The 15,000-nt window shown below is 50.2% G+C and overlaps 1 protein-coding gene across 1 annotated transcript in view; it reads left to right on the top strand.

Moving 5' to 3' along the window:
• Window positions 1-15,000, top strand: part of myo7aa (myosin VIIAa) — a gene marked incomplete at both ends in the record, with an annotated part of 32,734 nt that overhangs the window by 16,760 nt on the left and 974 nt on the right. Inside the window, 20 exons of the mRNA XM_084446268.1 lie at window positions 1,090-1,216; window positions 1,578-1,697; window positions 2,007-2,180; window positions 3,976-4,203; window positions 4,466-4,633; window positions 4,770-4,887; window positions 5,014-5,140; window positions 5,456-5,625; window positions 5,818-6,008; window positions 6,193-6,317; window positions 6,740-6,897; window positions 7,013-7,178; window positions 7,482-7,637; window positions 7,757-7,862; window positions 8,944-9,057; window positions 10,695-10,782; window positions 10,917-11,023; window positions 14,071-14,256; window positions 14,582-14,698; window positions 14,789-14,872. Of these exons, the coding sequence (XP_084302394.1) occupies window positions 1,090-1,216; window positions 1,578-1,697; window positions 2,007-2,180; window positions 3,976-4,203; window positions 4,466-4,633; window positions 4,770-4,887; window positions 5,014-5,140; window positions 5,456-5,625; window positions 5,818-6,008; window positions 6,193-6,317; window positions 6,740-6,897; window positions 7,013-7,178; window positions 7,482-7,637; window positions 7,757-7,862; window positions 8,944-9,057; window positions 10,695-10,782; window positions 10,917-11,023; window positions 14,071-14,256; window positions 14,582-14,698; window positions 14,789-14,872 (2,830 nt within the window). The remainder of the gene's footprint in view (window positions 1-1,089; window positions 1,217-1,577; window positions 1,698-2,006; window positions 2,181-3,975; window positions 4,204-4,465; window positions 4,634-4,769; window positions 4,888-5,013; window positions 5,141-5,455; window positions 5,626-5,817; window positions 6,009-6,192; window positions 6,318-6,739; window positions 6,898-7,012; window positions 7,179-7,481; window positions 7,638-7,756; window positions 7,863-8,943; window positions 9,058-10,694; window positions 10,783-10,916; window positions 11,024-14,070; window positions 14,257-14,581; window positions 14,699-14,788; window positions 14,873-15,000) is intronic.

The following is a 15,000-nucleotide window of genomic DNA, read 5'->3' as shown; positions in this document are numbered from 1 at the left end:
ACACACACACAATACTACGACCAGGACTAAGGTACACACACACAATACTATGACCAGGACTAAGGTACACAGACACACACACACACACACACACAATACTACGACCAGGACTAAGGTACACACACACACACACACACACACACAATACTACGACCAGGACTAAGGTACACACACACATACACACAATACTATGACCAGGACTAAGGTACACACACACAATACTACGACCAGGACTAAGGTACACACACACACACACACACACACAATACTACGACCAGGACTAAGGTACACACACACACACAATACTATGACCAGGACTAAGGTACACACACACAATACTAGGACCAGGACTAATGTACACACACACAATTCTACGACCAGGACTAAGGTACACACACACACACACACACACACACACACAATACTATGACCAGGACTAAGGTACATACACACACACACAATACTATGACCAGGACTAAGGTACACACACACACACACACAATACTACGACCAGGACTAAGGTACACACACAATACTACGACCAGGACTAAGGTACACACACACAATACTACGACCAGGACTAAGGTACACACACACAATACTACGACTAACACTGCGGTACACACGCACACACACACACGTTTGTCTTACTATACTTCTGGGAACCACCTAAACTTAACCGTAACCCTAACCTTAACCCTAACCATAACTCCCCCGCCCCACCCCCCCAAAAAATGAACCTAAACCAAACCCTAAAACTAACCCTGAACATAACCTTTGACCCTAAAGTTACCCAGGCCCTAAACCCTAGCCTTTGACCATAAAATTTGCCCTAAACTTGTGGGGACCTTCCAAATGTCCCCACAAGTGACAATTGTCCTGGTTTTACTATTCTTGTGTGGACATTTGGTACCCCACAAGTATAGTTAAACTGGTGCATACACACAGACACACACACACACACACACACACACACACATGCACAAACAAACAACTGATCACACCTTGCACACACACGGAAACTTAACTTGAACTTGCACCCACAGACACACACACGCACACACACACTTAGCTGCCCGTCTTTTCCAGGGATGAGATCTACTGCCAGATCTGTAAGCAGCTGAACCAGAATCCGTCTAAAAGTTCCCACGCCCGCGGATGGATCCTCATCTCTCTGTGTGTCGGCTGCTTCGCCCCCTCCGAGAAGTTTGTCAAGGTCAGTCCCCCTGGAACCCTGGCCCACCTCACCGTCAAACACTGATACTGCAAATACTGGTTCTACAAATCATTTAAATAACATATCTGTTCTTGATTATGTCTGGCACAGTGGGACCAATAGGCTGTTCACAGTCAAGCAAACACTAAGTCATAGAAAGGATTTCAAATAGTGTTTTAATCCAGGTCTGTTGTCCTGTCCAGGTCGAATAATCATTCCCTCATGAAATGTCGGCTGGATGTGTGAAGTCCCCTGTTGGTGAATGTCTCTGCTAATGACGCCATTAAAGCCGTCAGTGTGTATGAAGTGTCATGTAAGCCAGCGGGCTTCAGTAGATGACCTCCGTACCTGCTCCATACAGTACCTGAGGAACTACATCCACGGAGGTCCGCCTGGCTACGCCCCCTACTGCGAAGAGAGGCTGAGACGGACGTTTGTCAACGGCACCAGGACACAGCCCCCCTCCTGGCTGGAGCTACAGGTACGTACACACACACACACATATCCCAGGTAGCCAGCCGAATCGGGCCGATTCCGGTTAAGTGTCGGCGCACTCAGCTGTGTTCTGGCAGCAGCTCACCTAAACTGAGCCGTATCTGGCCCAATAATGGCTGCCAGATTTGGCTAGGTTTTGGGTGTGTGGACTTAGGCCGATTGCGGCCGAGAATTTAAATGTTGCTTTATAAATTAAATGTATGTATTGTACGTTGAAAGATGTACAGTGATGTTGTGTTTATCGTTGAAGGATGTACTGTACAGTGATGTTTATTGTTGTGTCCGTTCCCTCCAGGCCACCAAGTCTAAGAAGCCCGTCATGCTGCCAGTCACGTTCATGGACGGCACCACCAAGACCCTGCTGACGGACTCTGCCACCACGGCCAAGGAGCTGTGCAACGCTCTGTCAGACAAGATCAGCCTCCGGGATCGCTTCGGCTTCTCACTCTACATCGCTCTGTTCGATAAGGTAGACACGCACACACACACTCCCTCACACACGGGCACAAGAAACACAAATACTGGTATACACGCACACACACACACACACACACACTCACACACAGGCACAAGAAACACAAATACTGGTATACACACACACACACACACACATATTGTACAGTGAGGGAAATAATTATTTGATCCCCTGCTGATTTGCCCACTGACAAAGAAATGATCAGTAATTGTTATGGTGGGTTCATTTTAACAGTGAGAGACAATTTTAAAAATCCAGAAAAACACATCACAAAAAAGTTATATATATAGTTATTGATTTGCATTTTAATGAGTGAAATAAGTATTTGACCAATTTGATTATTTGTATTTGATTGATTCAGCAAAACATGACTTAGTACTTGGTGGCAAAACCCTTGTTGGCAATCACAGAGGTCAGACGTTTCTTGTAGTTGGCCACCAGGTTTGCACACATCTCAGGAGGGATTTTGTCCCACTCCTCTTTGCAGATCCTCTCCAAGTCATTAAGGTTTCGAGGCTGATGTTTGGCAACTTGAAGCTTCAGCTCCCTCTACAGATTTTCTATGGGATTAAGGTCTGGAGACTGGCAAGGCCACTCTTCTTGAGCCACTCTTTTGTTGCCTTGGCCGTGTGTTTTGGGTCATTGTCATGCTGGAATATCCATCCACGACCCATTTTCAGTGCCCTGGCTGAGAGAAGGAGGTTCTCACCCAAGATTTGACGGTACATGGCCCCGTCCATCTTCCCTTTGATGCAGTGAAGTTGTCCTGTCCCCTTAGCAAAAAAAACACCACCAAAGCATAATGTTTCAACCTCCATGTTTGATGGTGGGGATGGTGTTCTTGGGGTCATAGTCAGCGTTCCTCCTCCTCCAAACACAGCAAGTTGAGTTGATGCCAAAGAGCTTGATTTTTGTCTCATCTGACCACAACACTTTCACCCAGTCCTCCTCTGAATTCAGAGGTTCATTGGCAAACTTCAAACAGGCCTGTACATGTGCTTTCTTGAGCAGGGGGACCTTGCGGGCACTGCAGGATTTCAGTCCATTACGGCGTAGTGTGTTACCAATTGTTTTCTTGGTGACTGTGGTCCCAGCTGCCTTGAGATCATTGACAAGATCCTCCTGTGTAGTTCTGGGCTGATTCCTCACCGTTCTCAATTCTCATGATCATTGAAACTCCACAAGGCGAGATCTTGCGTGGAGCTCCAGACCGAGGGAGATTGACAGTTATTTTGTGTTTCTTCCATTTGCAAAAAATCGCACCAACTGTTGTCACCTTCTCACCAAGCTGCTTGGCGATGGTCTTGTAGCCCATTCCAGCCTTGTGCAGGTCTTCAATCTTGTCCCTGACGTCCTTGAACAGCTCTTTGGTCTTGGCCATGGTGGAGAGTTTGGAATCTGATTGATTGCTTCTGTGGACGGGTGTCTTTTATACAGGTAACAAGCTGAGATTAGGAGCACTCTCTATTTGTATGCCTCATGGACATGGGAGCCAGAAATCTTGCTGGTTGACAGGGGATCAAATACTTATTTCACTCGATCAAATGCAAATCAATTTATAACTTTTTTGACATGTTTTTCTGGATTTTTGTTGCTGTTATTCTGTCTCTCACTGTGTAAAATAAACCTACCATTAAAATGATAGACTGATCATTTCTTTGTCAGTGGGCAAACATACAAAATCAGTAGGGGATCAAATAATTATTTCCCTCACTGTACACTCACACAAACACACACACACACACATACACACACACATTCTTACCTGTGACCCCGCTTTCCCGCGTAGGTGTCGTCTCTCGGCAGCGGGAGCGACCACGTGATGGACGCCGTCTCCCAGTGCGAGCAGTACGCCAAGGAGCAAGGCGCCCAGGAGAGGAACGCCCCCTGGCGTCTGTTCTTCAGGAAGGAGATCTTCACACCCTGGCACGACCCCACTGACGACGGCGTGGCCACCAACCTCATCTACCAGCAGACCGTGCGCGGGGTGAAGTTCGGGGAGTACCGCTGTGACCGGGTGAGAGAGACCCCTGAACTCTGACCTCTCCCACAGAGCACAGTGAGGGCACAGGGAGGGTCTGACAGGGCACAGTGAGGCTCCCGTGGAGACTGGAGGCTGACCAGCAAACAACCTGACTCTCTCTCTCTCTCTCTCTCTCTCTCGATCTGTTTTTCTTTCTCCTTCTTCCTTTTCTCTCCCACTCTCCTCTTTCTCCTCCTCTCGTTCTCCCGCCCTCTCTCGTCCCCTCTTTCCTTCTTCTCCCTCCCTCCCTCCCCAGGATGACCTGGCAGAGTTGGCCAGTCAGCAGTACTACGTGGACTACGGCTCAGAGATCCTGCTGGAGCGTCTCCTCAGCCTCATCCCCTCCTACATCCCTGACCGGGAGATCAGCACCACCCGGTCTGTGGAGAAATGGGCTCACTTGATCATGGCCGCCCACAAAAAGGTACCCCATCCCTGGGTCAGGCTTTCCCTGAGCTGCCTGATTTTTGTCTGGCCTATTCCAACAAGTGTCGAGCCTTTATGGCGCAGGGTGGCAATGTGCAGGCCTGGTTCAAGAGTCTCCTTCCTCCCCTCCTCAGGGCATCTACACCCAGAAGCGGTTCGACCCTCAGAAGGTGAAGGAGGAGGTGGTGGACTTTGCCCGATACAAGTGGCCTTTACTCTTCTCACGCTTCTACGAGGCCTTCAAGTTCTCAGGTCAGAATTTGCTCCGTTGTTCTGTAGCTCACCACCTTAGCTTTAAACCAAGTTGACTGTTTTTGAAATTGAATTGGTCCCACAACCCTGTGGTTCCGGTATCCTGTCCCCCCCTCGTTCCCACAGGCCCCAGCCTGCCCAAGAACGACGTCATAGTGGCGGTGAACTGGACGGGGGTGTACTTTGTGGACGAGCAGGAGCAGGTGCTGTTGGAACTCTCTTTCCCAGAGATCACTGCAGTTTCCAGCAGCAGGTGGGGCATGCTGGAAATTGAAGTCAACAGAATGGTCACTCTCTAGGCCAAATCAGAATTTTGAAAGACCGTGTTATGTTGAAAACCTTGACTTTCACTTCTATCTCTAATTCATCCCACTTCTCTCTGTCTCTCTCAAATTCAAATTCAAAGATGCTTAATTGACATGACCGAAGAAGCATAATATTGCCAAAGTGATCAGACAGTAGGAAACACACAGAACAGAACAATTAAATATAGAGTGGGGGATAATTCTAATGAAATCGCCCCATCTCTCTCTCTCTCTCTCTCTCTCTCTCTCTCTCTCTCTCTCAGAGGGGGTAAGCTGCAGGGGCAGAGTTTCACCTTGGCCACCATCAAGGCTGATGAGTACACCTTCACCTCCAACAACGCAGAGGACATCCGGGACCTTGTGGTGACCTTCTTGGAGGGCCTGAGGAAGAGGTCAAAGTTTGTCGTGGCCTTACAGGACAACCCCAACCCCAGTGAGTCCAGTTCAAACTCATACAATACGCCATCAGAGCTCACTGGGACATGGAAAGATGTTCCAGCCAAACTGCTGTTAGGAGGGAGATAAAAGAAAGATGAATAGTTGAGATAAACTTTTGACCTCTTGGGTAGAATCTTCCTTCCTGTCTCTGGTTCTGATTCTGGTTCTGTCCCCGTCCCCATTCCAGCGGGGGAGGAGTCGACGTTCCTGAGCTTCCTGAAGGGAGACCTGATCCTATTGGACCAGGACACGGGGGAACAGGTCATGAACTCTGGATGGGCGCATGGCATCAACGAGAGAACCAATCAGAGAGGAGACTTCCCTGCCGACTGTGTCTATGTGCTGCCTTCTGTGACCAGACCTCAGGCTGAGGTGGTGGTGAGACCACGCACACACAAACACACACACACACACACACACACACACACACACACACACACACTCTTACACATACTGTACACATACATACATACATACAAAGTACTGAATATCTGACCAAAACCAGTCTGTTTCAGTAGTCGTACACCTGGGCTATTAAACACATTTGTTTTCCTTTACCCAGGCTCTGGTTACCATGACGCCAGACCAGAGACAGGAGACTCTACGTTCGTCTCAGATGGTCCTGCAGGAGAGTGAGGAAAGGGTTAAACCATACACACTGGAGGAGTTCTCTTACGACTACTTCAGGTACACACACACACACACACACAGTGCACACACCCAGTCGTCCAGTGATCGTAGGGTTGTCGGTTTGAATCCCGCCTCCTCCTGTCCACATGTCGAAGTGTCCTTGGGCAAGACACTGAACCCCAAATGGCTCCCAATGAGCAGGCTAGCACCTTGCATGGCAGCTACCGCCATTGGTGTGTGAATGGGTGAACGAGAGGCCATTGTAAAGCGCTTTGGATGAAAGCGCTATATAAGTGCAGTCCATTTACCATATACCATTACATCCATATCAAAGGGTCCACATTAGCAATGAACCATGCATTCCCCCCCCCCTCTCTCTCTCTCTCTCTCCCCCACCCCTCTCTCTCTCTCTCCCCCTCTCTCTCTCTCTCTCTCTCCCCCCCCCCCCTCTCTCTCTCTCTCTCCCCCTCTCTCTCAAGGCCTCCTCCCAAACACACTCTGAGCCGCGTGATGATCACCAAGAACAGGGGGAAGGACAAGATGTGGAGCTGCACCAGGGAGCCAATCAAACAAGCCCTGCTGAAGAAGGTCCTCGCCCACGAGGAGCTGGCACAGGACGCCTGCATGTCCTTCATAGATATCCTTACACGGGACAATACGCACACACACACACACACACACACACATAAACACACACGCACACACTATTACCTGTAATTCATATTGTACAGTATGCATTTGCTCCTTGACAGCTGGGTCTCCACCTATGATGAAGTACATGGGGGACTACCCGTCTAAACGGACCCGCTCTGTCAACGAGCTGACGGACCAGATCTTCGAGGGGGCGCTGAAGGCGGAGCCGCTCAAAGACGAGATCTTCTGTCAGATCCTCAAACAGCTCACAGACAACCACATCAAGTATGCGACTGTCTGATGTAGCACGTGTGTGCGTGTGAGATTTTGCATAAAAATGTGTGTTATAACCATAACTTTTGTTTTGTCATATTTTGGTTGTGTGTGTGTGTGTGTGTGTGTGTGTGTGTGTGTGTGTGTGTGTGTGTGTGTGTGCGCGCGTGTGTTTGTGTGGGTGCGTGTGTGTTTGTTTGTGTGTGTGTGTGTGTGTGTGTGTGTGTGTGCTTGTGTGTGTGTGTGTGTGTGTGTGTGTGTGCTTGTGTGTGTGTGTGTGTGTGTGTGTGTGTGTGTGTGTGTGTGTGTGTGTAGGTACAGTGAGGAGAAGGGCTGGGAGCTGCTGTGGTTGTGTACAGGTCTGTTTCCTCCCAGCAACGTCCTGCTGCCGCACGTCCAGCGCTTCCTCCAGTCCAAGAAGCACCACCCCCTCGCTGGGGACTGCATACACAGGCTACAGAAGGCCCTACGGTAAGACACACACACACACCTGCATACTCTCCCTTCCACTTCTGTTGTTATTGTTGATTGTTTGTTTGTATGTTTATTTGTTTTTTTGTTTGTTTGTTTTTTTGTTGTCATGGTGTCAGTAACGGATCAAGGAAGTACCCTCCTCATCTGGTGGAGGTGGAGGCTATCCAACATAAGACCACCCAGATCTTCCACAAAGTCTACTTCCCTGACGACACAGACGAGGTCAGACACACACACACACACACACACACACACACACACACACACACACATGGATATCTTCCTTCTGTATTGACCTCATTTGCATATAGACTGCAGTTGCATAAATCCATAATTAGGGTGGGTGACAGGATTAGCTCACCAAGCACTCCCCAGATTAGAGAGACCATGGGGAGTCTCTAACTAGACACTCCCTAGGGGCCTGGAACAGAAGGCAGGCGCACAGAACCCTTCAAATGTTCTAAGCAGGGTCAGGCCTGGCCTCCTGAGACCATCCTGATCTCGCAAGCTCAATTCAGCTTCTCTCCGCAGATCAGTCTGCCCACCCCCCCAATAAAATTGTTGTTATTGAGTCTATTTCTGCAATAACTGCACTAGTTGAGTTCATTCTACTAACGTTAACATTACTGCTCGTTGCTTTGGGAGACTGTTTTGCCAGCAGCCTGTATTTCATTTTCAGGCATCAACTATGGGAACCAATCAGAGGCTACGTTCTACTGGGGGCAGAACAGCAGTCAGAACACAGTCCCTGATTGGCCCGGTTACAACGTAATCGTGGGAATAATCGTTCAAGATAGGGTGAAGTCCAGACTGATCTGCGGAGAGAAACTGAATGTTGAGCTCATAAGATCAGGATGGTCTCAGGGGGCGACGTCAGGCCTGGTTCCACTCTATCATGATATCCAACAGGGCTCTGACTGACTCACTGTCTGGTTGCAAATGAGTCAGTGTCCCCTTCTGCATACTGCTGATACCTATCCAATTGTTTCTGATTTGCATAAAGTTAATATTGTAGATGATGAAGTCACTGTGTGAAATTGCCTTGTTTTGATCTGGCTGGTACAGTAGGGTGTGTATTTGAACTGATTGGCTGCCCTGTGTGATTTCCATCATCTAATGTGTGTGTGTGTGTGTGTGTGTGTGTGTGTGTGTGTGTGTGTGTGTGTGTGTGTGTGCGCGTGTGTGTGCGCGTGTGTGTGTGTGTGTGTGTGTGTGTGTGTGTGTGTGTGTGTGTGCGCGTGTGTGTGTGTGTGCGTGTGTGTGTGTGTGTGTGTGTGTGTGTGTGTGTGTGTGTGGCTGCTAGGCATTTGAGGTGGAGTCCAGCACCAAGGCCAAGGACTTCTGTCTGAACATTTCTACTCGTCTGCTGCTAAAATCACCTGAGGGCTTCAGCCTTTTTGTCAAGATCTCAGACAAGGTGAGATAGACCTCCTCCTCTTCATCCTCCTCTTCCTCCGGTCATTTAGAGAGGCCAACATAGGGTTAGGAGGATATGCTGTGACTCAATGTTGAAAGGTTTTGTGTGGATACTGTATACAAGTTTTTTAAGATAGACTGACAGACATACAGACAGAGACAGACAGACAGACAGACAGACAGACAGACAGACAGGCAGGCAGGCAGGTACTTACATACATACATACATACATACATACATACATACATACATACATACATACATACATACATACATCATACATACATACATACATACATACATACATACATACATACATACATACATACATACATACATACATACAAATAAACATACAAACAAACAAACAAACAAACAAAGTAAATTAGTTTGTAATTATTCCCAGGGGTAATTGTTGAAGCACAAGGTTCTGGATCGTCTTGTAGAAACCAGTTTTAGTTGAGTCATCTGTGGCACTTCTGTGACCGTGGAGAGCGAAGGTCCATCTCAATGGATTTTTCATCTAGGAGGGTTAATAAACTAATTTAGCTGGGGTGTATTTTTTAAAAAGGCAGGGAAATTTTGTAAGAGACCAAAATCCAAAATGGCTGCCGTGGAAATGAACTTTTTAATGGTTTGACCTGATGCACAATACATGGTTTCAGAGCTTCTTTTGGTCAAGGAATACATATTTGGTGTTATATAATGACTTGACCTATTTTTGACCTTCAAATGCAAGATGGCTGCCAATTTTGAGCTCTAAAAGGGCTTTTTTTCAAAATCGTCACAGAGCCTTCATATTAGGCTCTAATGAAAGCTTTGCTCATGATGAGTTGAGTAATATACAGTATAAGTACACAGAAGTAATCTCTGAGGTCAATAAAGTGAGTCAATAAAGTTGTGTGTAAACAACAGTTGCTGATTTGCGGTTTCCCATTAAATAGGGTAGGCTACTGAGAATATGGTGTCCAGTTCATCCCATCACATTTTCATAATGAACCAAACATAATTTTGCACTATAGCCTAACATAAAATAGTATTCTGTATGCACAGCTAGAAAGGTTAGCTGCTTGAGCTGAATTTAAAGGTCAACTCAAAACAAACAATAAAATTAACTTCGAAATTAAAACTGAATCCTAGGCTACTAAATTTCATCAACACACAGTAAAGGAACTTGTCTTCGAACTCAGATGACTGTCTAGCTCTAATCCCTGTTGCGCAATGTCCCTTTTCAGTACAGTTTTAGTTTTTGCTAAGAGTATGGACTTTTAAGCTTGACCTTGTTGGGAGGCAACGGCCCTTTTTCAGTCAAGCATTTTCAGTTTAGCTCAGTCAGTCTGTGAAGCAATCAGAGCGTCAGCACTTGCGCAAGCTCGCTTCTTCTCTAACTAATGTTAACGTTACACACTTTAAGACACTTTGTTTGAGGATATCAACTTATTCACTAGTCTAAAGATAGTTCTACCATCAAGAACATTTACAACAAAAGAAAAAAAAAAAAAAATTTGCATAAGTCATCATTGATATTTAGTGTTAGCTAGACAGAAACGGACCTTTACTCTCCACGGTCACGGAAGTGCCTCAGATGACCCAACTATTTCCTAATCATCTGAGTGTCCTATATTTGTGTTTTGTAGGTGATCAGTGTGCCAGAGGGAGATTTCTTCTTTGACTTTGTCAGACACCTCACCGACTGGATCAAGAAAGCTCGGCCTGCTAAAGATGGTACAGTATGAACAGTACACACACACACACACACACACATACACACACACACAGCTCTCTCTCAGACCAGGACCTACCACAACACAATCTCTTTATTCGATTGGATCATGCTGTGCTCTTTCTCCCCTCTCCAGGTATAGTGCCTTCACTCACCTACCAGGTGTTCTTCATGAAGAAGCTGTGGACCAACACTGTCCCAGGGAAGGACTCCTTTGCTGACTCCATCTTTCACTACTACCAGGTGTGTGTGTGTGTGTGTGTGTGTGTGTGTGTGTGTGTGTGTGTGTGTGTGTGTGTGTGTGTGTGTGTGTTCATGTTCTCTATGCTAGTGTAACCCATCTGTTTCAGCATGCCCAGGGCTGGATTAAAACCCGGGTCTCCCGCTTGGGAGGCAGACACGATGACAGTTGCGCCAATAGGGACGTCCCTCTTGGAGGGACTGTCAGCGCTCCTTTTGAGGAGTGAGTTTCTCCAGCTACTCCACGTTTCACTCGGTTACACTAGCATTGTCGGATGGTTCAGTGTGAATGTATTGAGTATCCTCCCCCCAACCCTGATCCTGAACACACCCCCTCCTCCCCCCAACCCTGACCCTGAACACACACCCTCCTCCCCCCAACCCTGACCCTGAACACACACCCTCCTCCCCCCAACCCTGACCCTGAACACACCCCCTCCTCCTCCCAACCCTGACCCTGAACACACACCCTCCTCCCCCCAACCCTGACCCTCAACACACACCCTCCTCCCCCCAACCCTGACCCTCAACACACCCCCTCCTCCCCCCAACCCTGACCCTCAACACACACCCTCCTCCTCCCAACCCTGACCCTGAACACACCCCCTCCTCCCCCCAACCCTGACCCTGAACACACCCCCTCCTCCCCCCAACCCTGACCCTGAACACACACCCTCCTCCCCCCAACCCTGACCCTGAACACACACCCTCCTCCCCCCAACCCTGACCCTGAACACACCCCCTCCTCCCCCCAACCCTGACCCTGAACACACCCCCTCCTCCCCCCAACCCTGACCCTGAACACACACCCTCCTCCCCCCAACCCTGACCCTGAACACACACCCTCCTCCTCCCAACCCTGACCCTGAACACACACCCTCCTCCCCCCAACCCTGACCCTGAACACACACCCTCCTCCTCCCAACCCTGACCCTGAACACACACCCTCCTCCCCCCAACCCTGACCCTGAACACACACCCTCCTCCCCCCAACCCTGACCCTGAACACACACCCTCCTCCCCCCAACCCTGACCCTGAACACACCCCCTCCTCCCCCCAACCCTGACCCTGAACACACCCCCTCCTCCCCCCAACCCTGACCCTGAACACACACCCTCCTCCTCCCAACCCTGACCCTCAACACACACCCTCCTCCCCCCAACCCTGACCCTGAACACACACCCTCCTCCTCCCAACCCTGACCCTGAACACACCCCCTCCTCCCCCCAACCCTGACCCTGAACACACACCCTCCTCCCCCCAACCCTGACCCTGAACACACACCCTCCTCCTCCCAACCCTGACCCTGAACACACACCCTCCTCCCCCCAACCCTGACCCTGAACACACACCCTCCTCCTCCCAACCCTGACCCTGAACACACACCCTCCTCCCCCCAACCCTGACCCTGAACACACACCCGCCTCCTCCCAACCCTGACCCTGAACACACACCCTCCTCCCCCCAACCCTGACCCTCAACACACCCCCTCCTCCTCCCAACCCTGACCCTGAACACACACCCTCCTCCTCCCAACCCTGACCCTGAACACACCCTCCTCCTCCCCCTGACCCTGAACACACACCCTCCTCCTCCCAACCCTGACCCTGAACACACCCCCTCCTCCCCCTGACCCTGACCCTGAACACACACCCTCCTCCCCCCAACCCTGACCCTGAACACACACCCTCCTCCTCCCAACCCTGACCCTGAACACACACCCTCCTCCCCCCAACCCTGATCCTGAACACACACCCTCCTCCCCCCAACCCTGACCCTGAACACACCCCCTCCTCCCCCCAACCCTGACCCTGAACACACCCCCTCCTCCTCCCAACCCTGACCCTGAACACACCCCCTCCTCCCCCTGACCCTGACCCTGAACACACACCCTCCTCCCCCCAACCCTGACCCTGAACACACACCCTCCTCCCCCCAACCCTGACCCTGAACACACACCCTCCTCCTCCCAACCCTGACCCTGAACACACCCCCTCCTCCCCCCAACCCTGACCCTGAACACACACCCTCCTCCTCCCAACCCTGACCCTGAACACACACCCTCCTCCCCCCAACACTGACCCTGAACACACACCCTCCTCCCCCTGACCCTGAACACACACCCTCCTCCCCCCAACCCTGACCCTGAACACACCCCCTCCTCCCCCCAACCCTGACCTTGAACACACACCCTCCTCCTCCCAACCCTGACCCTGAACACACACCCTCCTCCCCCCAACCCTGACCCTGAACACACCCCCTCCTCCTCCCAACCCTGACCCTGAACACACCCCCTCCTCCCCCCAACCCTGACCCTGAACACACACCCTCCTCCCCCCAACCCTGACCCTGAACACACACCCTCCTCCCCCCAACCCTGACCCTGAACACACACCCTCCTCCTCCCAACCCTGACCCTGAACACACACCCTCCTCCTCCCAACCCTGACCCTGAACACACACCCTCCTCCTCCCAACCCTGACCCTGAACACACACCCTCCTCCCCCCAACCCTGACCCTCAACACACCCCCTCCCCCCAACCCTGACCCTGAACACACACCCTCCTCCCCCCAACCCTGATCCTGAACACACACCCTCCTCCCCCCAACCCTGACCCTGAACACACACCCTCCTCCCCCCAACACTGACCCTGAACACACACCCTCCTCCCCCTGACCCTGAACACACACCCTCCTCCCCCCAACCCTGACCCTGAACACACACCCTCCTCCCCCCAACCCTGACCCTGAACACACACCCTCCTCCCCCCAACCCTGACCCTGAACACACACCCTCCTCCCCCCAACCCTGATCCTGAACACACCCCCTCCTCCTCCCAACCCTGACCCTGAACACACCCCCTCCTCCTCCCAACCCTGACCCTGAACACACACCCTCCTCCCCCCAACCCTGACCCTGAACACACACCCTCCTCCCCCCAACCCTGACCCTGAACACACCCCCTCCTCCCCCCAACCCTGACCCTGAACACACACCCTCCTCCCCCCAACCCTGACCCTGAACACACACCCTCTTCCCGTTGCCAGGAGCTGCCTAAGTATCTCCGTGGCTACCACAAGTGTTCTCGCGAGGAGGTCTTCCAGCTCGGAGCGCTCATCTACCGTGTAAAGTATGAGGACGACAAATCCCACTTCCCCACAATTCCCAAGATGCTCCAGGAGCTGGTGCCACAGGACCTGATTCGTCAGCTGTCCCCCGATGACTGGAAAAGGGTGAGATCAGATCACACACCAGAGTGGACACATCTAATCAAATCTACACACCACATCTAATCAAATCTACACACCAGAGTGTACACTACACATCTAATCAAATCTACACACCAAATCAAATCAGATGAATGAATGAATCTTATATATACAGTATAAGATTCATTCATTCATCTGATTTGACTTGATTGAGTGTGATATCTGGTATATATATGTGTTGGTCTCTGAAAGGTGAAAGGTGGTTTACAGCTATTGCATACAGATCGACTCGTATTTCTCATTTATTTTGTTTCATGTGTTTATGTTTGGTAAATGTGTGTGTGTGCAGTCTGTGGTGGCATATTTCAACAAGCAGGCAGGCAAATCCAGAGAAGAAGCAAAACTCATGTTCCTCAAGATCATCTTCAAATGGCCAACCTTCGGATCGGCCTTCTTTGAAGTGAAGGTAATTTCTGATTTGCACTCCTAGAGCCGTCAATTGGGACGAGGGATTTCCTAATCAAGGTCACACTAATGCCTGATATTCTGTCTTCAGCAAACCACAGAGCCCAACTTCCCAGAGATCCTCCTCATTGCCATCAACAAGCATGGTGTCAGCCTTATAGACCCAAAGACAAAGGTGTGTGTATATATATGTGTGTGTGTGTGTGTGTGTGTGTGTGTGTGTGTGTGTGTGTGTGTGTGTGTGTGTGTGTGTGTGCGTGCGTGCGTGTGTGTGTGTGTGTGTGCGTGAGTCTTTCCTTTTGT

This window comes from Borostomias antarcticus (assembly GCF_949987555.1).
Source record: "Borostomias antarcticus genome assembly, chromosome: 1".
Lineage (NCBI taxonomy): Eukaryota > Metazoa > Chordata > Actinopteri > Stomiiformes > Stomiidae > Borostomias > Borostomias antarcticus.
The sequence above is the reverse complement of the archived record's forward strand: the minus strand, read 5'-3'. Positions and strand labels throughout refer to the sequence as shown.